Raw genomic sequence first — 26,089 nt, 5'->3', positions numbered from 1 at the left:
AAATCTGCCAGTGTGGATCCTACCTGTGGGCAAGGACTGTATCTAGTGCACCTGGTTAATGGCCACGTATAGAATGAAGATATCAAACAGCCTTCAGTTCCTTCAATTGCTTTGCAAACTTCATTTCAGTGCCCCTGGTACTTGACAACTGTTCTTGAGCTGATTTCAGAGAAATGAGTTTGCTGCAGTCCTGCTGTGCACGTCTGTCCAGCCCCCTCCCAAAAGCTTGGGAAATTGTTGGCCAATTTCCAGCAAATTTGGCAGCAAGGCATCCCCAAGTGCTACCAACAATCTTTGTGAAAACAATGTCAATGAAAGAAGCTCTTCCCTCCCTGGCTGCAGGAGCCTCATTACACATCAGAGGACCCACGGAGGTTGTGCTGCTCATGGAGCCAATTCCTTGGGCAGGAGGTAGGAAGGAAAAGAACGAAAAATATTCACCAAGTCACTGTTTGTTAATGGCAGTCATGAAAGCCATTTCATCCTCTTGTTCTCTACTGGAATTGAGAATATCTCTTCACTTTATCCTAGGCACTCATTTACTATTTTCAGTAATCAAGAGCAAAATTATTTGTTTCACAACTGCACTGTCACTTGACAATCCCTCTGAATTCCAAGTAGACACATCTGGTATTGATAGCCAGCAAGCAGCCATGCACATGGTCTGTCTTAAAAATCAATGCAGAAGACAGTCAGATGTGGACAGCCCAGCTGTCTGCTATCATCTGAGCATTTATTTATTCTTATAATATGTACTGAAAACCAGAACTCTACTAGAAAGAGCTTTTTTATATTATCCCCAGCACTTATTATGCAAGCAGTTTAAGCCTTCCAACCAAGACACAGTAGGAGTGTTTGGGAATCAACAAATTTGCTCTGGCAGCAATGTTAACATTCATTACTGGCTTTGAAGTAAGGAGGGGTTTGGTTGGAGAGGGGAGTTTCTTGTATTTTCCTAAGAGTGTGTTAAAATGTGGACAAAACGCTGGTGAGGGAGGCTGGGTAGGACACAGCTGAGAATCAGAATGCTGTAGATTTCTGCTGGAAGCTGCCTGTCTGTCCCAGCTGAGGGATGCAATCCTGGTGTGTTTTTAGTCTGTAAGAGAACCCCTCTGCCCCTCTCCCCTGGACTCTCCCTGCTGCTATTGCCACGTTACACACCCACAACTACTCAGGTCTGGGGAAGAACGGGTTAAACTTAGCGAAGAAAAATACCACAAACAAGAGAAACACCTTTCCTCTTTCTGCTTAACTGGATAATTGGTGAGCAGGAACCTGCTTGATGAGTTTCAGCAGCTCCTCCAGATCAGCCAGGGCTGTTTCTGAGAGGGGCTCAAGCTGCCAACTGGATAAACACCAACAGGGCACCCCTTGCTAAGGCTTCTGATAAATAAAGATTTCCAGAAGGCAATGAAGCAGTTTGTATTCCAAAGATCCATCCAAACCCAGTAAGAGCAGGGAGTTGAAAAGGCAGAGTATTTTACAGATGTTATATACATCAAGCTGTCTTACAGTCAGAATAAATAAATGAGTTTAAAAGCAAAAAGAGGGGATTAAATAATTTTTACTGCAGTGGAGAGAGTGCAGCAGTAAAATTCAAATTACTAAATTAACAGGTTCTGTCCTAAGAATTTAAGGGGCCAAGAAAATTCTAGTCCTGCTCTGTACAATCCTCTGGGCTTATTATTTGATACCATTTATCTATGATGCAAAGATTTTATTTAAGTACTTAGTGATTTTGAGTCCAGCTGGCTGAAATAAAAGCATGCAAGGATTGATTTTCACATAAGGATTATCTTGTCCTACCTGTATCAGATGTGTGTGCAAGCACGTGAGTTAAGAAAACTAAAAACAAACAGAACCAAACTCTGGTAAAATCTTGCTGTAATTTCAAACCACTCCCAGCTGTACAATCACCAAAGCAGCCCCTATGGCAATCACTGTCCATATTATCATCTTCATTTCTATTTATTCACATCAGTGTTTCAATTAACTCAACACTACAACTGGCAAATAAGCATTTAGACATGCTGGGTTTTAAGATCAAGACTCAAAGCTCTCCCTTGCTAAGGCTCTGCCAGTTGACTCCAGATGAGAGCCTCATCACTGGGCTTTCTCCCAGGTTCTCTCCTCTCTGAGGATGCAGAAGAGACTAAGAGGAAGCAAAAATATATTTATATTCTAAACAACAACATACAGATTTGGTGAAAAGTATTTCAGCTTTGCCAGTGTTGATCTGTTCAGACACAGCTCAAAGTTTCTGATAAAGTAACCAAAACCCCACAATTCAAGAAGGCTCAATACCACCCATCTAAACCAAACCAACCAAACCCCTCCACAAACACTGGAGGAGAGGTGTCCCTTTGGAAGATGACAGGAATTGCCCCTCAAACACTGCCCCTTGCCCTCATGTTTTTATCCCTTTCCCAAGCATTATGTCTTTTTGTACTGCTTTTTCATACAAGGGTGCCCTTGGAGATGTTGGGGTTTCAAACCCAGAGCCAACTTTCCAAAACACACTGCATTTTGAAAAGCCCATTTTTGTTTCACAGAGAAATAAAGGAGCTTGCATCATAGAGCCTTTATCCCCCCACCAAACTCAAAGCTTCCCATACAGTTAAAAATCAAATCCAGCTTTATTTTCCTACATGAGTCAGGCTGCATGCAAACAGCTTCTGAGGAAGGCAGCTTGGGGGGGAGAACTGAAGGAAGAAATCCAGAGAAAAGAAATTCTTCTAACAGCACACTCCTATTTTCCCAGGACATTTGCGAATATTTTCATTTTAAAGCTAGAGGAAAGCCACCCCCTTCCACCCCAAAAGAAGTTTTAAATATTATAAAGACACACAAGGACACACTTTATTATTTTAACAATTACTGCTATTTTCAGGGCTCCAGCACAGTTACTTCCTTCCATAATTGGACTTCAATCAAACCCTAGTGAAGCTTTTGATCTTGGAAAGAGTAACAACACAGCTCTGTTATCAGCACAGAGGGGGAAAAGAGTAGGACATCCAGCGTTTTTCAATAAAAGAAAGTTAATTGCTTTGACTTATATTTATCAAAGGTCACAGCTACAAGTTCTGAGTGCACACATAACAGTGCACACTGACAAATCTCATACAGACTGGGCAAAGTGTTGGGATTATACTATCTGTGTGCATTAAAAAAAAAAAAAAAAAAAAGAAAAGAAAAGAAAGAAGAAAAAAGCAGCAAAACAATGCTAGATTACTATCCAAATATACCCCAGTGGATGTCCTGCCAAAGAGCAAATATGTGGCTGTAAGCTCCAAACTGAAATAAAAGCTTGGCCAGCAGCCCAGAGCTTCACTGTATTTTGCTCAGCCAGCCATAATCTGGCAGAACAGAGTGAACACATTTGCAGCCACGTGATGGAGAAGCCCGTCGGGCCAAGCTGATTTCCTTGTGTTGGTTAAATGTGATCTTCAGACTGTACACACCAGCAGCTTGGGGAAACGTGAGAAAGTGGAAAACAACCAGCCACGGGCTGCAAACTGAAGGGCAGCAGAAAAAATTACTTGAGTTTGCTTAAAGGTTTGGGCTGCCAGTGGTGGATTTTAATGAGGTGCTAACTGGGCTCCCAGGGCTGAGCACCCGGTTCAGCTGGATCTCCACTGGAGTTACACACCACCAGCTCCTGCAAGGATGATAGAACCCGGTTTGGAAAAGGCACTGGAAATTCATTGTTGGGGCAGGACTGAGAGCTACGCATCAGTGTTTCAAAAATGCAAAATGCTGGGTGGCTTTGAGGTTCACACTGAGGAGACTCAAAGGTGCTCAGGCCAGGATGTGGCCCAGGACGGACGGATGGTGCACATCCCCCAGAGCTCAGACTGTGCAGACACCCCTTGATCAGCCACTCCTGAACACAGAGAAACAGCCATGAAGTGAGACACAACCTGGCCAAAGGATTCAACCTGAAAAACATATGGGATAACAGCTGCCCCCATGATCAGGTACTGTGTTTTGATACTAGTGATAATAATGTTTTTAAATAAATGAGTTAGGGAGAGAAAAACAGCATCCCTGGCCAGTGTCAGAGCTGCACGTGACCCCTGAGAGCAGATTACATGTGGATGCAGAAAGAAAAGCCCCCAGATACAAGACCTCAGAAGTACATCCCTGCTGCAGATAAGAGCAACTTGGCTGAAGCAGCCACCAGAGTACGTAAGAAAAGTGAGATTTGTTTACTTTCTAACAGAAATAAATTGATAAACCAGACACGTGCAGCACCTGGTGAAATCAGAGACGCACACGAGTTGACAATTACACTTCCAGCTCTTTCCTTCTCCTTGGCTAATGACTCCTTTTCACGTGTTCCAATCTGCTTCCAGACAGAGACTACCACGATTTTCAACAATGACATCAACCGTATCGCACTGAGAAAATTGAGCAGATAAGAGACTCTGGAAAAGTGCTTCTTAAACCTGGTGATGAGCATGGTCCAACTGAAAAATCAGCCTTTCTGAGAGCAGCCACGTGATTATGGATGGATCAACATCAGGCCTTGCAGCCTGGACAATCCATGCCCTGATTTTTTAAGTGCCAAGGCACCCACAGGCAAGCTGTTTCAAGCAGATACCCAAACCACAGCTGTCCCACATGTGTTTACTGAAGGCTTGTGGTTTAACCTCCTCAGAAGGCAGATATGCAGGTTAACTTTAAATATGCTGCACTCTTCCCTAATTCTCATGTAAGTAGAGAGTTGAGTGATGCAGGTGTTCACAAGGTCAGCTTCCTGCTCCCTTTTACTCAGTTGGTGTTGCTCTCAAAAAATGCTCTATCACTCCAGAAACAATTCAAAGAATGTTCTACCACTCCAGAAACACCTTCACCTGATGAGCAAGCCCTGTGGCTTTTTGCCTTTGTGAGTTAGTAGAGTAACACACATTAACAACACATGGCTGAGGAGCATGACACAATCTAGATATGTGATATATTAACCTGATCTGTTATTTATGCTCTTCTCTTCCCAGAGAATCAATCTTCACTATGGGCAGAGACATAACTCAGTTTTTAGTGTACAGCTCTTGATACAGAGGGCAGGCCCCTACTGGTGACAAAGGCCATGCTATGGTCAGTCCCTCATGACTGACCTGCTTGGGTGGCTCAAGTTCCAGGAAAAGTCTGGAAAACCAGAGTAGGAATTAAACAATAGTGCCCCAAGGCATGCTGTATGTGTAGTTTCACTTCCCAAAGTCTTCACATTCTTTATTAATCAGAGCAGTGATCACCCAGTTGGACAGGGTTGTGATTCTGTCCACCCTTTTTTAGTACTCCACCCTCACCCAGCAATAAGCAGAGAGAATTGGGCCGTCTCACAGGGCAAGCCCAGTGTATAAAAAAAGATACACCAGATCAAATTACCTCAGGATGAATGCAGCACCAAAAATTAAACAAAAACAAAAAACCAAAACCATTGAGCAAACATACACTAGTGTGAAAATTTTACTTTGACATTGATGTGCTGCTGTGGTATACTTCAAACAACAGTGAGCTCATCACCTGCAGTTATTTCAGATCTGTATCTGCTTTTTCACTCTTCAAAAAAAAAGGCAGACAAAAAATTTGCAGCATTTCCCAATAAACTTTCTCCAACTTAATCCTGAGGAAGCAGGAAGAAACCCTTTAGTGTATTTTTAAACAGTTTTTTTTCTTTTTTAGAGACATTTAATATTGCATGTGCCACAGCCAGACCAAACAGATTCTTAGAACTCAGGTAAATGTTACCTTACCAGAAATGGTACTAAAATGTCTTCATGCTGTGCTGGAAACAGAACGCAGGGACACAGAGAGGTTCTCTCAGGTTTGTAAATGCCCTGCCAAGGATGTATTGGGGCAGAAAGAGCAGGGAAGTCCAGCCAGCAGTGCTGCATTACACCGAGAGCAGCTTGTGTCACTACAGCTCCATCCTGACACACCCATATTTTACAGCACAAAATGTACTGTACAATTCACAATACCAAGAAACTCAACATATCTAATCTGGCAGAAAAACAAAGTCATATCAGGTTAATCCAATTCTTAAATTGCACAACTTTGAAAAGCCAATAGCAAAACAAATCTTCCTCCTCACTTGTGCTCCCCCAGCCCTCCTCCCAGTGCACATACCCTGCCACGACCTACTTTTCCTCTTTGATCCCTCAACATTTTTAGCCCACTCTCACTCTCCTCTGTTCCTCTCTGACTCCTGACCTCGCTGCAGCCCAGACCCCGGTGGCAGGGTGGAAAATGTCCCAGATCAGAGCCAGCTGCCTGTGCCACAGCTCCGTGTGCAGTGCGGGATGAGCGGCGGGATGCGCACACAAGGTCACTTGGATGCCCACCCGCATGTGACACTGTAATAATTGTGATAAGAGCCATCAAATCCGAACTTGGATCACTGCAAGGGAGTTTCAAACGAGGCAGCAGAGCTGGGGTGACTCTGCTGCACAAGAGGAAAAGGATACAGCAAGGATGCATAGAGCTGAGAAATTTTTTCAGTAAAATACTGTGCTTGGCTTTGGAGAGGATCAAGACCATTCCATTGCATGGGATCAGAACTTTCAAGATCTTGCTTACAAACGTTACAGCTCGTTTTCTAAATTTTCTTTATAAATGAAATAATAGAGTCTCATCTGATCACAAAACCTGAGAAGCTGAGGAGTTCCAAGGAAGAAGAAAGGCAGAAAAAGTTTGACTCCCCTCCCTCCAACACACACTAAACCAATTAAATTTGGTTTCTTGCAGATTCTTTTCTCAAAGTGAATTGACATTTCATGGTGTCTAAAAGGGTGTCAGCTTTTCTAAAAGCATTTCACACAGATCAGGCATTTTAAAGGTCCTATTTACCTTTTCTGATGTCGAAAATGCACATTTGCATTACTCTTCATACTCAGCAACACATTCCCATCCTATATGCCATCATACATCCACTCATTTATTTTCATAAAATTTTAGGACTGTAATCAATTCTTCAAAATCCCAACTTTCTTAATACATTTGGTTAAAATCTGACAATATAATCAAAAACCACCAAGCAGGAACAGGCAAGAGGCCATACACTCCCAGCATGACCAGTTTTGGTTTGTTTTCATAGAAAAATGGTAACAAAAAAATACCCCAATGCTCATCTCTCACAGCAAGCAAATGCTGCAGGAGTTATGTGCCTAGAAGGGCCAGTGCCCCACCAAAGGGCCACAGCTGCAGGGACTGCAGACGTCACCAACATCCATATTTCCACTATGCAGCACAAAGAGAGGCAGCAGTTGAGGGCTGATTGCTGCAGGGCCCGTCACATTCAGTTTAACCCTCTCTGTTGCAATGAAGAGGAGGATTTGGGTTTGAGTGCTTAGTTTCCTACTACTTAATAAGCATTACTACGGCAAAAACACAGCTGGATTTTTTAAACAGATTTATTGGTGGAATAAGACAAATTTCCAAATGTTGCAATGGTGAGTTGGTAAAAATGACTGAATTGTTTTAAGCCATCTCTGCTTCAGCACAAGCCATGAGCCTGTGCTTTATGTTCTGCAGCCTTGGTCTTCTACAAGAAGGTTTGGTGCTGTTATTTCAGTAATCTTGCTGTCCTTAAAATATTGATTGCTCCATTAAACACATTTCTGCAGTATTTTGTGTTTTGAAGTTTCACATTACTGTTCCTCCATTTTTTCCACATGCAATTTACAGTTTCCTTCCTCTCCACATTTAATTTCTGTTGGAGTGCTTTCACCTGTGCCATGAGTGCAGCATGACCAGCTCACCTCAAAGACACCAGTAGTCACATAGACATTAAGTAAGCAGGAAGGTTTTATTGCAAGTGCTTTAAATAAAACTTAAGATCCAATCATTGCCACACAAATTAATTGATCTAGCTGTAGACAGAGAACCCTGTTCATTCATTTGTTTATTAAATTCAGGAGAACCAACCAGTTCTGTAATGAATTACTTAATCTTTGACCTATTGTCCATAGCCATGTTCCAGAACAAAGAATTTACAGCAAGCTGAGCTCCCTAAGGCTAATTGGAAAAGAATGCTTTTTTTAAACCATTCTTTCTTCATCTTCAACAAATCTTTGCCAAACTCTGTATTTTTGCCTTTCTGCTTTATAACTACATATTTAAGGATGACATTTGGTTACAGGTGAGTTATTGCACCAGTTCACTGTAGCTTTTGCTTGTAGGAAACACATACTAATGAACCCAGCTGTGGGTTCCTGTTTTGAGTAGTAATCTACATTTGTGTTCCAGTTAACAAGGAGCTGAGTTTTCTAGAACCCTAATGTAATTTGATTTTTTTTTATTTCCTCCTACAACAGCCATACACCAAAACAAAGAGCTCCAGGATGCTCAGTGCCTGTTTTCATTAAGTTGCAAGTAAAATGAACAAGAGAATAATGCCAGTGGGATGAAGAGCTAGAGCTGTTTCTCTCCATGTTGAGCAGAGAACCCTAAAGCAAGAGCTTGCCACATCAGAGGAGCTAAGCAATGGTTTTGGAGGGTGCACAACAAAAATCTGGCCCAAATTTAGCCCTGGCAAAACTTAATTGAGAGAATGGGATAGGGAAGCAGAACTGTGCCACAGCTTCAAGCGTGTTAGAAATGTGAGAGGCTGAACAATATTTTGCATTTGTTTAAAACTTGATGGATAGCAACTCAGTCATGCAAAGCTCAAGTGCTATGAAGAGCACCAGAATAAAAGAAAAAAAAAGAAATGTTGCAACACATGCTGCCTTACACACCTGTGTTAGCTCTCCCCACTGCAACTCTCAAGCTCTCAGGACCAAATTCAGCTTTGTGATAAACATAGAGCTTCTTTGTCACCATTTGTTCATTTTTAAAAAAAGATTATACAAGCTGCAAAAAACCATTTGCCATAAATTCATTTTGACACAGTTGTGCATTTGACACTCATTTTCTATACCAAATGATTATGTATAACTTAGTCCATTAAGTGGAATAGATTTGAGGTTTAAGCAAATGGTTTTTTACAGAGCTTTCATTATCTACTTAAGATCAACCCACAGTTTTTCTTGAAAATAACTTAGCTGAAATATTCTTTTCTGATCATCAGTCTTCTGTGAAATTCAGACAAAATATTGAAAATACATTTTATTTGTTATGAAAGAAAGACTAAACAAAAGGAAAAAAAAAGAAACCTATGCTCAAGTTTTGTGTGATATAAATACTAAACACCTCCGTAGTGTACTGCCAGGCAACCAAATGATTTCATAATGCATAAAGTCCTTTTTACTGATGGTGACTAAATCCTTTCATCCTGTGAAAACTCCACTGGCCACTGAGAGCTGTTACCCCCTTTAAAAAATTCCAGAAAGATGAATGACAAGAGAGTGAATGGTGACATTTTGCTGCTCCACCTGGGAGGTGACAGAGAGCAGTCAACAAGCTGCCTACCTGCTGAGCAATAGAGAAATCAGGGAGACCACATGAGGAGCAAAGTACTTATTGCTGAGATTAATTGGCAGAATCTGGCCACTGCAGCTTCCACAATTGCCAATTTGCTGTCATAAAAATATGTAGAGCTTGAACAATTTAATGTGTTTCCTAGTAGCTTCATCTAATCAGATAATAGTGGTGTCTTTGTATACATCTCCTGATGAGGTCTTCTCTCTTGACTATAATATATTGTTTTATGAAAGACTTCAGGGTGTACTCGCTCCTTAAAAAAAATCGAATCACTGCACTGAGAACCAATCACTCTGCAATGCACTTTGAGATGGGAAGCAAAGTTCTGAAAAATACATTGTACTTTTCTAATACAAGCTTGACACTCAAGACATCCTTGAAATGTCTTTAAGGGGACCAAAAAAACCCCCAATCCTAGGTGTTCCCTGTGCTTTCTTCCTAAGTCTGGATAGCCCTTCCTTGCACAAGGCCTCTCCCTGTACAGCCTAACACCCAAGATTATTTCATGCTGTTTACTGTTTGAACTCCGAACTAACTTCAAGTTCTTTCACGCAGTCAAGCAATTATTTAACCAATAATCAACATTTAACTGTGAATATTAAAATTAGCTCTCTTCAAGGAGACACAGTGTTCTTGCTTCCAGCATTAACAAGCCTGTGCGTTCAGCACTTTTTTCCCCCCCTTATCATGTGACAGGCTATTTTTAATATTTGCCTGAATATATTTTGCATCCTCCTTTGATCCAGAGAGCAGTTTAGCGAGGCTTGCCCGCGGATTGCACTCCCTTGGCAGCGGCAGCAGCGGTGCAGGGCGCAGCTTTCCCATCTCGGCGCAGTTGGGCCCGCGCTGGCGGCGGCAGGAGCGGAGCTGAGCCGAGCTGGGCTGCACAGGGCAGGGACACGTGCCTGGAGCACATGGTCCTGCAGGCAGCCCCAGCCTCACGTGAGGCTCAATGTGAAGAGCAGCTCCTGGCACCAGCCTGCCCATGGTGGAGCTGCTCATTCCCATCCTCACGTGGGAGGCCAAAGGTCAGGAAATTCCCGCCGAGAGCCCTTGGCCTCTGGGAGAGAAGGGGTTCCTGCAGCGCCCGGGGACGGCTTGTAAACAATGATTAAAGCTTAGGAGAGGATTCCACGCACAGGCTGGCAGCTGGGAATGTTGCCCTTCGCTCTGCCAAGCTGTGCTGGAGGAGGAGATCACGTTAAGAAACGCAGGGGAAGGAGGGCTGCAATCCAGGGAGTGCTGCACACACACCCTTCGGGGTGCCCCGGCAGCACCTCGCCCCGCACTGAGCTGCATGGAGCAAGAACAGCCTCTCCCAGCAAAATCACTGAAACCCACCCAGTGGTGCCTGCTCTCAGTCACTGCAGCTCCGTGCCTGCGCAAGCCAGAGGCAATGGATACTGTGCTCTAGACAGAATATCTGGACTGAGCAAATACACCACAGCGTTTCATAAAAATCTTTGAGGGGTGGGAGGTCTAAGTGCACTTCATATGGAAACAATTCTCAGCTTTTTGATTAATGTGCATCTAATTTTACTTTTTTTAAGTGAAGACTTAGAGATATTGCACATAGGTATATTTCTGCAGTGGATTACAAAGCTTGTTTTTATTTTTTTTTCTTTCCTTAAATAATCTTTGGCAAATAATCTAAGGCACCCAGCCATGCAGACAGAAAACCATCATCAGAGAACACAAAGAGGGAGCTCTCTCAGAGCCCCCAACAGCCCTGTTCTCCTTTGGAGCAAGGCAGAAACAACACCTGGTTATCACTGTGCCAGCAGCATCCCTGTGACACAGCCCCACACCCAAGGCTTTTTGGTGGCAAACAGAAAATTCATATCTAAACCACAAAATCCCAGAAACCTTCTAGTTAGTATTCTTCGCCAGATCTAGCTGATGCTTCTCTAATTCACACCTTTCAAACCCTTTACAGTACCTGCCCCAACCACCTCCATCAGGGCTACACGGGAAAGAGCCAGGTGAAAAGCAACAACCAACTAGTTACTTGCAAAATATACACCCTCCCTTTACATACAAACAGCTAAAAATTACTCCAAATTTCCTTAAGGACTCTGCATTTAAAAATGGAGATTGACGTTCCACTGAAAGACTACATAAGGTGTACAACATGAAGAACCACAAAAGTGTGTTTGCAGTAATGGGTTACTCTGAAAGCTTCATAAAAATCTGGAAACCTTTTTCTGAGGAGACCACAGATCTCAACCAACCTACCAGCATCCAATACTAACACAAGCCAGAAGTTTTAAATGCATCTACACATGACAATGAATGTTGGTCTGCAATGCTAAAAATAAATCAAAATACTATTATTTATTAACAAAATGAGCACTGTGAAAGATAAATACATGGTTTCACTCTTGCAAGTCATTATTCTGCATCCCTCATCAAAACAAAGCCAGAAATTTCTGTAACTACATTCCCTGAACAGAAATGTATGGGAAGTAGGTGGTCGCTTTGTTCTTTGCGCATGATAAACTGGTGAGCCTAAACATCCTTCCATTGACCAGACAATCTGAGCTGAAAATACAGAATCCTTTTTGTTGCCATTACGTTTTTTAGCAGGGAGAAAGAAAATCTGTGAGGATTTTGGTAATGTCACGTCCACAGTCAGGGTCAGCACAGCTTTGCTGAGCCTGATGACACTCAGGGAATGCCAGTGCAGATCTCCTGATCTCTTCCAGACACTGCACAAAACACGTTTGGGCAACACCACTCACTCCTACAGACAGATGAGGCTTGTGCTGGAACACATGCACAAAATTAAATCTCCTCATGCTGCTCTCCCATGGACCATCCCTGGCCCAGGCGTGTCCCTGACCCCAGTCACAGCCGGGGCTCCACGTGCAGGGGGATGTCCCCCCCATGGATGTTCCCCCCGACAGGGCACAGCCGGGCTGGCAGCTGGGACCACCTGCACGTGACCCCAGTGCCAAACCCCAGAGCCACGGAAAGAGGGACAGGAGCAGCACAGGACTGGACCCTTCCTCTAGCCCCGCACGCTCAAAGAGGCGCCCATTGCAATGCAGGATTCAGAAAACACACCAGTGAAATATTGTAGAATTACTATCACCTAAAACATTCAGTTTTCCTGGAAGTAGTAGGATGACATGGAATTAATCTGTATTGAAATGGTATACTTCCTACAACTTGTTCTTTGCTTTATTACAGTAACACAAATCACAACACTATTCTGGAATGATAGCTCACACCAACTAAAAACCTTTCTTCATGTGAAAATTTAAGAAATCTATTTTAAATGTTCTAAGATACAGGCTCCATTACAATGATTTTAACATTTACCTCCCTATTTCAAAGCAGCATATTTGCCTTGGCCCTTTTATGGTAACTCTTAAATGTTCATTTTTACTTTTACTAAATTGTAAAAAAAAAATATGCTCCTATATTCTCAAACTTGCTCGAATGCTAAACTGTGAGATGGTCTTCTCTTCAGTACTGATTGTCAAAGAAAGGTTTTCACATGACAGCACATAAAAATTTCAACAACCTGATGATAAACCAGACTACTGTTAATTAAGCTGCACTTCCTATCTGTAATGGGGGACAAGAAAATATTATTTAAGAAGAGAAATGAGCTCCCTTAAAAAAAAAAAAAATCCACAACATTTAACGAAAAAATCTATTCTTGTTAAGGCAAGATGGTGTTGGGAAAAATACCGGCAAATTTAGATGTTTTATCCTACCCCAAGAGACATAATGTCCTTTACAACAGTAAAAAAGTGCACTGTGAGATAAGTTTGTAACCCCGAGCTGCAAAGGGCTCAGGATAAACTGAAAAAAATCAATGAGTTGAAAAGTCACACAGATAGCTGATTACAAATAAATTCTGACAGGTGATCATTAAAAGCCTGGCTCACTATTAGGCTCCTCTGAAAAAAAGAGAGAATGGGGACAGATTATCTGCTTTTAATTTTGTATGTGCACAAGTGACAGAAAACGATGTAGCACATTTGCACTATTTTTAAAGCTGGATCAGAAGAAGCAATGGGTTTCATGTTCTGCTCTTGCCTACTCCAAATATATTTTAACTTTGGACACCCTTATAAGTTATTAGTTAACCATGAAAAGCCTTGAAACTGAAACACAAAGCAAAGTCAAATCCACACAAAGTAAAAGTAAGTAAATGAAATCCATGACTAAACACACAGTCCTGATGGGGGGGCCAAGGAGTATGTTGACAGGTTTGGGGAGCTTTGGGGGATATTTTATTTCTTTTTAACGAGACAGGAACGTGGCAGACTTATAAGACATTTCTATTTCATCCTGCTCCACAACTTTTGCCTCTCTATTTATTTATTTTGCCTCCTTATCAGATGATTCTGACAATGACTTCGCACACTGAGCATGGCAAACGATCAAGCAGAAGGGAGAGGAGTGGTTTCCTGCTGCCAAGAGCACACTTTGCTCCAGCACACCACCTCATGTGAGCAGAGGAGCACAATAAATAAGTCACTCTCTGTATTTATTTTTTTTTAAGGAAAAAGGCAAAGCTCCATGTTTCCCAAACTTCAATGTTGACACTCTTCCACTGCCCATGATCTCAGCCATGCTGGTGTCAAGCCAGAGGAGTTACTCTGGATTCGAACTGGTGTCTCTAAAGGGATGATCTCAAGTGCTAATAAAATAATAAAAGACTTCCACTGACATCAGACAGGCTGGAATTGTGCATTACAACCAGGCCTTGGACTCCATGGGGTTTTCTTAAGCGTAAGGTGACTACAGATGCTAGTTATGAACTCAGGTCAGAGTTACACTCAGTTTATGCCAATTTAAGCAAGATTATAATGTTGTTCCAAAACTCAGTTCCTGTGGCAAATTTTACTTTGCTCAGTAGAGAGTAAGATTATGGCCAAAATTTCAAGTAAGAAGCATTAACCTTTAACTCCAGAATAACTGCCTACTCCTGTGTCTCACATCAAATATTGGCTTTAGGAATATTCTCTTTCACAGTCCTTTTCCCTGCTCTTTTAAGACTGTGGCATCTATGCCATTCTGTCTGTGGTCTTTTTACTTGCTAACAGCTAAGACACGGACTAAGATAGCCAAGTTTCCATGGAATTCCCAGAGCTTTCCTTCAATAATTTAAACAAAAATCCTGGTGGAGCAGCTTAGTGATAACTGGAGCTATTGTTTTTATTTGCTGGAGTGTGAGTGACAGGAATCCTCTGGGCTCTAAGCCTGTCAGCTGCACAGGGAGAAGCAGTGATTTACAGTGGGGAGGAGGGGTTCATGCCAAATTCCACAGGGGAGTTCTGAGGGCTGATTTACCTGGTCTGACTGGGCTCTGCATGCAGTTCTGCGACACCATGCCTGGATGGACTGAAGTAGAAGCCCTGCTGCTGAGGTCCATGACAGAAGGTGATGCTGAGGTAGCTTGCTGGAGACCTGACTGGTGTGGGCTAGGCTCATGCTGGTTTGGGCTGGGTGGAATGCCATTTTCTGAGAGGAATTCTTCCAGGTCCATGTATTCCAACTGGAAAGTGTCTCCATCATATGGCAGTGTCTTGTCCCATAATGTTGGACCCAAGAAAGCTGACTGAGGGACTGTGGTACCGGTGCTGTCATCATCTAACTTCTTCTCTTTGTCTTTTTCTTTACCGAATGCTTAAACAAAAACACATAACAAACATGTAAGAATTCAGTAATTAAAACATTAACTACTACTACTTCCGTTATTTCTGCTCTACTCTCAGGTGTAAGAAAGGAATGTTCCCTTCAAAAAAGTAACCCCTTTGACTCACTCTAATTGGAAGAGAATTGAGGGGTCATGTCAATGAGCACCTTTGTGGGAACCAACCACATTTTTGAAATTGCCCTTTGTTTTTAGTTAACAGCTCCACTCCATGCATAGCTTTGAATGTTAGCATCAAAAAGTACTCAACAGACTTAAAAGTGAACATTTAAGTATTCCAGCAAACTGGAAGCTATTGATATATTCTGTTGAAAAGAACAGTCTTAGCCTTAAATCCCTGGGATCCCTTAGTTTCTTCTAAACTAAGATCTCAATCTTGTTAGTCCTGGGACAAGCAAAATAGTCCTCAAATTCTGCACTTCTGAATGTTACTAACATACAGTGGCAAAGGCTGACAGAACAGAGCTTTGATGTGCAGAAGACACAACAAAATATTCAAAGGTAGAAGCAAAAAAAAAACTTAACTGAGGCTTCCTCATTTCTACAGCCTCCAGTGATTTCAATGCACGTTTTGTAAGGGAAACGCCTGATTTCTCTGCAAGATCTGCAAGAATCTGAACTCCTAGAGCTTCCTGTCAGCTACCAAGCCTTCGCAGTATTTTATTTTTAACCTCATACAACAGCCCCGGTGAAATCCTGCGAGTCGCTTGGCAGTGGAACTCGGAAAGACGAGGAGACAGGAACTGCGAGACCTTCCCTCGGTTTCTGCTTTTCGTGCGCGCTCGATCCGTTCGCCATACGTGTTACGGGTATTCCCGAGCTGCCTCCCTTCCCGGGGAAACCACAACTTTCTCCCGATGAACCGGGGGACGCGGGGCAGGGAGCAGTTTGTTGTGGGGCCTGGGATGGGGATGCCGGCCCCCTTTACCCGAGGCACCGAGCGCCCTTGGCGTCCATCCACCGGGGCCAGAGATGGGAGCACCGAGCGCGTCCCGTTAGATCGAGCCGGGGCGGCCGCCACTCCCGCAGAGCGCCCCGAGCGAGGCGTCCCGGGGCTCAATCGCCGGGGGAGCACCCGGGGCGGGGGGGCCGCAGAGGGACGGGGGAAAGGGAAAGTCATGCCACGGCCCCCGAGTGACAGCGGGACCGGGGCGCACTGCGAGGGGTCCCGGGGAAGCCTCACCGTCTTCGTGAGAGAGCGGCAGCTTGAGCGGATTTTCCAGCAGGGACTTCAGCACGCCGTAGGTGGGCGGCAGGAACGGGGGGTTCAGCGGGAGCGGCCGCGACATGGTCGGTGGGGGCTGCCCGCGGCGGCGGGGAGGGGGCAGCTGCGCGGCGAGCGGTTCCTTCCCCCTTGCTGTAGCCGCTGTCGCGGCGCGGGTGAGCCGGGCGTGGGACCGGGCCGAGCGCCGGTGGCGAGGGGCGCTGGGGCCGCGGGACAGGGCGCGGACCGGGCGCGGGTCAGGCCCCTCCGCCGCGCAGCTGCTCCGCCGCCGCCGCCGCTCCCGCCGCCCGCTCTGCGCCGCTCTGCGCCCGCCCGCCCCGCGCCCACGTGCAGCCGCCGCCGCCGCTGACGTCACGCCCGATAGCGGCCCCGCCATTGGCGCGCCGGCCACGCCCCTCCCCGGTAGCGGCCACGCCCCCCGTACGCCCCGCCCCGGCACGCGTGCTGCCGGTCCCGGGGGGGCACCCCGGGACACCCGCTCCGAACCCCCCCGCGGGGCCGCAGCGCCTCCCCGGTAACCGGGAGGAATGTGTTAATGAGATGTTAATGAGCCTGAACGTTTGACCCCGCTCGGGGCATCCGAGCGAGGCGGCTCCCCCGGGGCAGCGGGACCCGGCGCTGCCGCGGCGTGAGGGGTCCGGGCTGCGGGGCACGGCGGGCGGGGATTCCCAGCCGTGTCTAAGGGAACCGGTCGTGGGCTCTGCGAGCGTTTCCCACCAAGCTCCCCCTGCCTCTCTGCCGGGTGTAACCCTGGGGTGACAGCACTGTCACCAGCACGAGCAGGGCTCTCACCACCTCACAGAAACCTTCGGGCTGGAAGGGACCTCTGGAGATCACCCAGTCCCACTCCCCTGCCCAGGCAGGGTCACCCGGGGCAGGTGGCACAGGAACGTGCCCAGGTGGGTTTGGAACATCTCCAGAGAGGGAGACTCCACAGCCTCCCTAAGCAGCTGTTCCAGGGCTCTGCCACCCTCAATGGAAAGAAGCTTTTCCTCACATTGAGGTGGAACATTTTGTGGTTTAGTTTATGGCTATTTTTCCTCATCCTGTCACTGGGCACCACCAAGAAGCGTCTGGACCCATCCTCCTGGCGCCTGCCTTGGAGATACTTATATGCATTGATGAGATCCCCTCTCAGTCTTCTCCAGACCAAAGAGGCCCAGCTCCCTTCAGACTATTCTTGTAAGAGATGCTCCAAATCAACTTTGGGCCTCTGCTGGACCCTCTCCAGCAGCTCCTTGTCTCTCTTGTCCTAAGCAACCCAGGATGAGAACCAACATTGCAGATGTGCCTATCAGGGTCGAGTAGAAGGAGAGGTCACACTCTTCCTAATGCACCCCAGGATCCCACTGCCCCCCAGGGCACATTGCCAGCTCATGGTCAACGTGTCATCCACTAAGACTCCCAGGCCCCATTTTTGCTCAAATGGGACTTTCCTCCCCACTCACCGTGATCCTCATTCAAGCACAGATGACTTTCCATCTGCTCTGGCCTTCAGCCCATGCAGGCTGTGCAAGAACTGCATTAGGCCCAGAGTAACTTCACCCTTCAGGTGCCTGTGGGCATCTGTATCTGCCTTATTCTCATTTGGGTTTTCTTTTGGATCACATTTTGCAAAGTTTTACCATCTGTGTGTATTTGTGACTCTTTCTTCAAAAGTCAGCTTTTAACCATCAACAAATATAAACAATCATAAATATTCTCTAGAAGCAAATAAAGATAAGTTATGTGCATAAACTGCCCAGTATTTAAAAATATAAGCTGCCTGAGGAACAGTTGTGTTCTCCCTTTGTGTATCTACTGTATCTATGACATGCGTGACCAGGAACAGGACTCAGGAACAGCCAGAGCTGTGTCAGAGAGGGTTAGGCTGGATATCAGGAAAAGGTTCTTCCCCCAGAAGGTGCTGGGCAGAGCTCCAGGAGGCTTTGGACAATTCTCTCAGGGTGGGATTGTTGGGGTGTCTGTGCAGAGCCAGGGGTTGGACTCAATGATTCTTGTCAGCCCCTTCCAACTCAGGAGATTCTATAATTCTATCATCTATTATTAGGTGTCTTGTTAAATGAACTGCCTAAAACAAGCTGATGGAAGTCCAAAGTCCACTCAAATCAATAAAACTGCACTGGCACAACCAAAAACATGAAGTCTGGGGATTGTGACCATCAGGTCCCAGAGAACCAGAGACAAGTGACAGGAACAGACTCAGGGCACGGCTGAGCAGGGCTTGGGAGAACCTTGGGGACGCCACAGATGCCACACAGTTCACAACTGGAGCAGGGGTGTGATAGCAGCAGCACAGGAGTTTTTAATTGTCACCTAAGCAAGGAAAAAAGCTGTGGATTATTAAATGACTGTACACGTACCAACGTTGCCTCAGACGGCCAAATTGCTGGTTAGTGGAAACCTTTAATTACAGAGGTACAGATGAATGACACAAAGATTAGGGTGATTTCCAATCCATATGCAGATGTGGTACAGAATGTTTCTTTGCTGTCTAAAGAAAAATAGAGATACAATTTACATTTAGGAGATACGATAAGCAGCAAAGAAGAGTAAATAGAACAGAAGATAGAAAAGTAATGGGGATACTGGGAAAACACTAGTAACAAGATTAGTTTCTGGCAGAAGCTCAATTTAAGCACAACTACTTGTGTTTTTTATAATTATTGACCCAACGCAACAGAAAGAAACAGTGTTTTCAGCAGCACAGAAGGACAGGAAACCTTCACTGCTTCACTGAATGGGGTAAATTATAGGTAGATCACTGAAAGTGTGGAACAAATGGAAGCCTCTCTGAGCACTGTGTGTAGTTACAGACCCTGCATTCCCAAAACACAGGAGCTGGGAATTTCCTGGATGTAAAAGCCAAAATAACTCTTCCTGATTTATAGACCAGCCAGCAAAGCTGAGCAGAGTACCTGAGCAGGGTACTGGAGCTGTTATTTTCGGTCTCACACAACAGGAACGGTAATTTAACTCCGGCCATGCTACACAGGCAGATTTCATCCCAATTAACCTAAATTCCAGGCTGTCAGGACACCGTGTTGTTGTCTGTACATACAAATTACTGATTTTTACTTGCTACACTTTTCCGAAGGTGGCCGCTAATTCCTTTGTGTTGTTTTGACCACTGGCTGACCACACATGGTGCACACCAGGTAAAGCCAACCAAGACAAAACAGAGCTAATGATACACTACCTAAATTTCTCCATTTTCCAATTGCAATACAATTTCTGGCATGTGTTCTTAGCTTAGCATTCACCTGGTTATTATAAAATATATACATATATATATATATATATATAAAATGTCTATTTTATGGCTTATGAAAGACTATGCAGTTGCTTAGTTTTTGCATTGAAAATAACTTGATGGGTGCCCTATTAAAAAAAATTATCTCAACCAATATTTATATTCCTCATGGTTGTTTCCATTACTGGGATCAGTTATATGAAAAATCCAATTTTTTTTAAACCCAGTACCTAGTGGTTAATGTTCCGTAAGATTTTTTTTTTTTTTTTTTAGTGCTTTTATTTTCTTTAGCCAAGACAATCTACAAGGCCATTTTAAAGTCGAAAAATCTTTTTACTCTTCAAGGATCATTCTACCAAGGTGCGCATGGTGATCACCGCTCTGGAGCGTCCCAGCCGGGGTTCCCGAACACCCACGGACACCGATGGCTGCTGCGGGGCGGGGTCGGGGGTTGCTCAGCCGGAGCCCCACGGGCAGAGGCCGGTTTGGACCGCGTCCCGAGCACCCCGGGGCGGCCACCGGGGGGTCCCGGGCACCCCGACACCTGCAGAGCGCTGGCCGCGGTGCCGGAGGCTCGGCGGGGGAGGCACCGATGGGTCCGTGAGGGAAGGACAGGGAGAGGGACAGCGACAAGGACAAGGACACGACCCCGGTCCCCTCACGGTGCCCCCGGCCCCGCCCGCCGGTCACGCGGCGCGGGGGGCAGCGCGCGCGGGGCTGTCACGTGAGCGCGCGCGCGCGGGCCGTGACCTACTTTGGGCTAATGGCGGGGCCGCGGGCGGGCGCGCGCACAGCTCCCTCAGCGCCCCCCGCGCCGCTCCCACCACGGCCAAGCAGGGGTGTCCGTGTGGGAAAAGAGGGGGTCCGTGTGGGACAAGGGGGGGTCCGTGTGGGAAAAGAGGGGTCCGTGTGGGAAAAGAGCTGTCCGTATAGGAAAAGGGGTGTCCCGGTGGGAAGAGGGGTGTCCGTGTGGGCACGGGTCCTGCCGAGGGATGGGGATCCGGCCCGGGAGGGGTGTGAGCGGTGTCCTGCAGGAGGAAGGGAGTGTCCAGGCTGGGAGGTTGCCCTGCCGGGGGCTGTTGCCCTGCCGTGCCGTGTGCTCCTGCCGCCGAGATCCCGTCCCCCCAGCTCCCGGCCGCCGCCTTGTCCCGTGTCCCCGTGTCCGGCCCCGGGGCACCGTGCGGGATGAGCCCTCCCTAGGGCAGAAGCTCCCCCGGGAGCTCCGGCGGCCGCGGCCGCCCCGAGCTGTTCCCGCTGGAGCCGCGCACGGCGCGCTGCGGGTCAGACCTGGCTCGGTCGTGACTGCAGGGACAGCGGGGATCGCCTTTGGGTAACCCTTGGCCTGGCCTGCACTCATTCCTGCCCTTAGGTCTGAATCAGTTCGTGCCCCTTTGCTGCCCCCTGCCCCACTCCAAGTTATTTTAAACTCGTTTTAGAAAGGAGGGACTGCAGGCTTTAGGTAAAAATCTCCAGCATGGTTCATGAGATTCATTTTCTTCTCTGTTTTGCAGCAGTTCCCATTCTCTTATACATTGCCTTGGCATACCCTGTAATGGAAATTGGGAATTCTGTTCTGAAATATATCCTGGAAACATGACTGCAGGTTTTTTTCTGCATAGAGGAAGCTGGAGTAAAAGTGGGGTTTTTAGGGATCTGGCTGGCCAGTATGTTCCAAGGCACCTACCTGTTTTTTCTCCATAAGCATGGATAAAAGTGGGGCAGGAAGACGATGCATTAATCATGGCTCAGCAGAATTGTGGTCACTGATAGATGGAGAGACACTCACTCCCATGCTTGGAGACAGCTATTGTACAGTCAAGCTTATGATCTAGAAGTCTGTGTGTATTTAAATACATACTGGTCTGAAGAATTCAGGCTTTTCTCTTTCTCTCTCAGGGTTAAATGGGAGCCAGTACTGTATGTGCAGTGAGAGATCTCTCAAACCTGAGAGATCAAAGCTTCTAGTCAGGTATCTGTATGGTCACAGCTGAACTGCTACTGTCACTTCATTCCTCTGTTAAATATGTTCTGTCTGGAGAAAAGAGTTACAAAAGTAGGCGGGCAGAGAACAAGCTGCAAGATGGAGAGGATAAATAATGCAGAACAAGTGTTCGGGTCAAGGCACAGGACAGACTGAAAAAGCAAATGGTTTACAGTACCTTAAATACCCACTGTTTCATCCACTTCAGCCCTTTGGGAGGCAAAATAATGGATTAAAGGATTGAGTTGAGATGCTCAAAAAAACCCCCAAAATCAACAGAAAACCAACCAAACAAAAAAAAAAAAACAAACAAAAGACCCCACAAAACAAAACAAAAATTAAAGCCCCAAAACCAAAACCACCCAAAACAAAACAAAAGAAAAAAAACCCAAACAAACTCAGAAACACCCCCAAAAACAACCCCCCCAAAAAACTAAACAGGAGAGAATTGGAAAAGGCTCATGATTCAGCCTTTGTTTTAGTTCTGATTTGTCCCAAACAGTGCAAGTTCCCAGGCTGGCCTCTCAGGGCAGTGCATTTCCAGCTATGTGACGCAGAACGCGGAGGGCCATGAAAAGCCACACGAGAACACTCAGATATCCACACCCAACTGAGCTGGAAAGCAGCAGCTTCTGAAGAGAAGGTCGAGAGACACCGAGGAGCAATGCCCGCCCCCACCTCCCTCCCCTCCACAGAGGTTCTGGTCAGAGCCTCACTTGGCTTTCCAAGTGAAAGCCACTACCCACAGCACTGAATTACTGAAAAATGAATATTATTGTCCTCGTGGGGTGCAGCTCAGCGAGCTGCTGGGGCTCCTCACAAGACAAAAAATGCCTGTTGAATGAACCATGCTCCTGCCTTTTTTTAAATTATTTTTAAATTTTTTTTTCTTAAGTTTAATTGAATGTGGGAGAGACAGGTTTGGAACTGCTTTTGGGTAATGGCAGAGGAACTTCTCTTAAGTAATCTGGGGTGGTTCCAGAAGGCATTCCAGTTCTCAGAAAAATAGGTATTACTAGTCATTGCTTATATGCTGTGAGTTGAAAGATTAATAATTTTCTCTGCCAAAGTTTACAGGCAGCCTTTACCATGACAGGGTAGACCAAATACATGTTCTTGCCTGGGCAGCTGACCTGGTTTGAACTCAGTAAGTGTGGCTCTCAGTGATGACTACAGTTTTGGAACAAATACTCCGCTCTGCTTTTTAAAGCAACCTTCCCCCTGTAAAGCATTAACCAGACTCTCAAGGCCATTCCAGGCACCTCGTGCCTTTGGTGCCTTGGCGAATTATTCAGACGCAGTAGGTGTAAGCAGCCAGATGACAGAACTGGATTGAGACAACAGATAAGGGAGTAGCTGGCCCGTTTTTCAGTCAGACCTTCCCCTCAATAAGGACAACTCTCAGCTGGTGCCAATGGGAAAAACAACTTGATCCTTCCGTTTATTCCTCTGCACTCCATTCCTCTTCCTTTTTCACTCTTGGCTTGCGTGCTGCAAAAAGACAGTTTAGAAATAGCTGTTCTTACATGCTCAGGCTGTTTGATTTTGGAATTTGGCATTGGTTTTACTGGAGACAGAAGAGCACCCACGAACACAGAATAAAACAGCCCATCCCCAGGCAGAGCTGCAGCAGAAGGGAGGAGTGAAAGGTACAGGAGCTGAGCATCATCCCCTCCTTAATCAGAGTTTCTATTGAAGTCAATGACCCAGATTTCTCTGACTTCAAATGGCTGCTTTCAGAGAGCTTGCCGGAGGCATGGTGCTGGGGAAGGTCAGGCAGAATTTCGCCTGAAGAATTCCACATGCATAGGCTTATCAGCTCGGGATCTGTACAGCTTGATACTGCAAACCCGTGCTCTCCAACGAGCTGTCTCAAAGTCACTGAAGTGATTGCTGCCCTGGGCTTCAGGCTTGCTAGGCTGCCCTAAGCTTAGGATTTCTTTCTGTGATTAATTCTGTGACATCCACCTTGCTCCCAGGTTTCCCTCTCAAAAAAACAAACTGCAGAAAGCAAAAACCAGTTCTTAATCGTATGGGTTTAAATTATTAAGAACCCAGAAATGTGATAAACCTTTCTTATCTTTGGCAGGAAAGCCTGACCTTCTGTGGAAGACTGGGAAAATTCCTACAGACAAAAATCAGGCTTCTAAATATAAAGGCAATAAAGTCATGCTATGTCTTTTAATGAAAGAATTACTGTAACAGCAGCAAGTAGTGCAGAAATGCACATTATTAACTGTATGCAGTTTGTCCTGCAGGTTTAGATTAATTAAATGTTGTTTCTGAGACTGGGGGATGCTCTTTTCCCCCTCTTTTTTAATGCACTCCCCCTCTCAGTTCCATGCAGTACCTGACCAGATTCCTGACACTGCTGCCAGCCCACAGTGCCCTTCCTGGGTACCCCAGGTACACCCAGCCAGGGCATTCTGCTAAATTTCCACCTCTCTTATGGCCCATTTTGTTCTATTTAAATCTCATCAGGAATTTCAGCTGGTAACTAGTTGCCATATCATATCAGAATATGTTAAATATCAGCCTACCAGGCTTCCCAGGTTTTTGAAAACCTGCTTATGCAAATATCAATGCAACACAGAGACTGAACACTGTCTTAAGAGGCAAATGCACCCTGGATTCTGTGTGTGTTTATCTCCCTACTTTATTTGATACAGAAAGTCTGATTAGACCTCTAAAGATTATAGTTTAAAAAGGCTTGGAAAAATAGAGTAAGTTGGACCTTTTTTAAAATGTATATTCCAACTCAGAAGCAGCTTTACTGATAGAAATCCCAAGGCTGGATTTCAGTGGCATGGCTGGGTGTTTATCAGAAGGAAAAGGTGGTATTTTCCCATAATCGTGTGTTGGCTTTGTCCTACCAGCATCCAGGGTGATGCAGGATGGAGCAGCTGCACACTGCAGACTGTGCTCTGAGGGACAGGGACAGATCAGAGCCCTCCTGCCTCTCCTCTGCTGGAGGAAGCAGCTCTGCAGAGTCTGCAAGCCCAGGCTCATTGCTGGGGTCTCCTGCAAGGACAGATGTGCACAGGGACAGTGTACACTGAAAGAGACACCTCATGTTTGCCATTTCAAGCAGCACTCAGCTCTGTAAAGTTTTTCTGCATTAAAGCGAAATGTTTAAGTTAATTGAGATGAATGCAATGATAGCTGGCAGCTGTATCTTAACAACCCCTCAACATACACAGGCACAAGGAAGCAGAGCAGCCCTGCTATTGTTTGTTGCTTTGTTCTGCCTTTGACATTTTTTTTTTTATGCCATGATTTCTTTTAAAGTTATCTGCTCTGATCTACAGCAATGTGGGTGCATAATTGACTGTATTTGGACTAAAGATATTCTTGTCTGTATGTTTTCTTGGCCAGGCATTTAGACTACAAGCTGTATGGAAAGCATCAGGCAGTAAGTTATGCAGAAAACATCAGACAGAACTGTTTTAATATTAAACCAGCTTTGTAATATTTTTATTCCCATTAATTTTTAAAACCTTTAAAAAAAACTCTTTACTTAATTGGCTTGCAGAGTAAGTTAGTTTTGAAGGCTTAAAACTGGCTTTTTCATAACAAGTTTCTTAGGTTTGGGGTTTTTTGTTTGTTTGGGTTTTTTAACTGCCAAAGGGCATAAACATATAATTTTCTATAGCCACCTGACAGCATCCATGCAGGGAGATAAAGATGTCTTCCTCCTGTATTTTCCCTTAAATGACTTTGACCTGGAGAATACATTATGTTGATTGGCATGAGAAAGAAGGCTGTGATCTTATTTTTACTGTTTGTTATAGCGGCTTCAAACTTATCAAAGAAAGAAATAGAGGCTTTTTAGATGGCTGCTTGCCAACAGCACTAATCAGAATTTTAATGAGATTTTTTTTGAGGCCTAAATTAGGTCTAATTAACAATGTATAAAGCTAATGTATAATGCGATGGAAGGATGTAGCCTACTGCATATAGAATGGGTTCCAATCTCTTTACAAATAGAAATGTTGAACAAAGTGCACATTTTTATGCAGGTTTACATATCTGCAGCTCCCTAGTATTTCTACTGCTATGCCTTATTAACAAATTGCCTTTGGAAAATGTGGCCCTCAACTTCATAACAACTTTGGCATCCCTTCAAGGGAATAATGCAGGTTCTTATGGCTGAACTCCCTGTGTGGCTCCCACTGACTGACACAGACTCCTGGGTCCTGCAGTCTCCCTTCGCTATCCTCCTGTCTCCCTATGGCCCAGTGTTCCCATTGTTTGTGGGAGAGAACTGGCCTGGGACTCCCATTTCCCAACCAGCACTAAAGGCAGGGTTATATTTAGTCCACACACACTGTTTTTCTCCAAGCATTTAAGACAGAAAATGATTAACAACTCCAAAACGTCATCCTCAAAGCATGGCCTTGTTTCTGCCCCCAAAGAGTATTTTGTGCAAGGAGGGATGAACTAAAAGGATTTTTCTCTATACAGGAGTTTGCAGTTATTTATGGTACCACAATTCAGTTTTCTCTTTGTCTGGCTGAGCTGTTACATATA

General features: G+C 45.3%; 2 protein-coding genes across 2 annotated transcripts in view; both read right to left on the bottom strand.

Moving 5' to 3' along the window:
* The window catches only part of HLF (HLF transcription factor, PAR bZIP family member), a 36,719-nt gene extending 19,998 nt beyond the window's left edge, over nt 1-16,721 (bottom strand). The window contains exons 1-2 of the mRNA XM_054644938.2: nt 16,284-16,721; nt 14,737-15,072 (exon numbers count right to left, since the gene is read on the bottom strand). Coding sequence (XP_054500913.2) covers nt 14,737-15,072; nt 16,284-16,701 — 754 coding nt within the window. The 5' untranslated portion in view covers nt 16,702-16,721. The remainder of the gene's footprint in view (nt 1-14,736; nt 15,073-16,283) is intronic.
* A 5,696-nt stretch (nt 16,722-22,417) lies between these two features.
* The window catches only part of STXBP4 (syntaxin binding protein 4), a 79,527-nt gene continuing 75,855 nt past the window's right edge, over nt 22,418-26,089 (bottom strand). Inside the window, exon 22 of the mRNA XM_077188313.1 lies at nt 22,418-23,050. Within this exon, the coding sequence (XP_077044428.1) occupies nt 22,945-23,050 (106 nt within the window). The 3' untranslated portion in view covers nt 22,418-22,944. The remainder of the gene's footprint in view (nt 23,051-26,089) is intronic.

The sequence above is a fragment of the Agelaius phoeniceus genome, chromosome 19 (assembly GCF_051311805.1).
Source record: "Agelaius phoeniceus isolate bAgePho1 chromosome 19, bAgePho1.hap1, whole genome shotgun sequence".
NCBI classification, from domain to species: Eukaryota; Metazoa; Chordata; class Aves; order Passeriformes; family Icteridae; genus Agelaius; species Agelaius phoeniceus.
The sequence above is the reverse complement of the archived record's forward strand: the minus strand, read 5'-3'. Positions and strand labels throughout refer to the sequence as shown.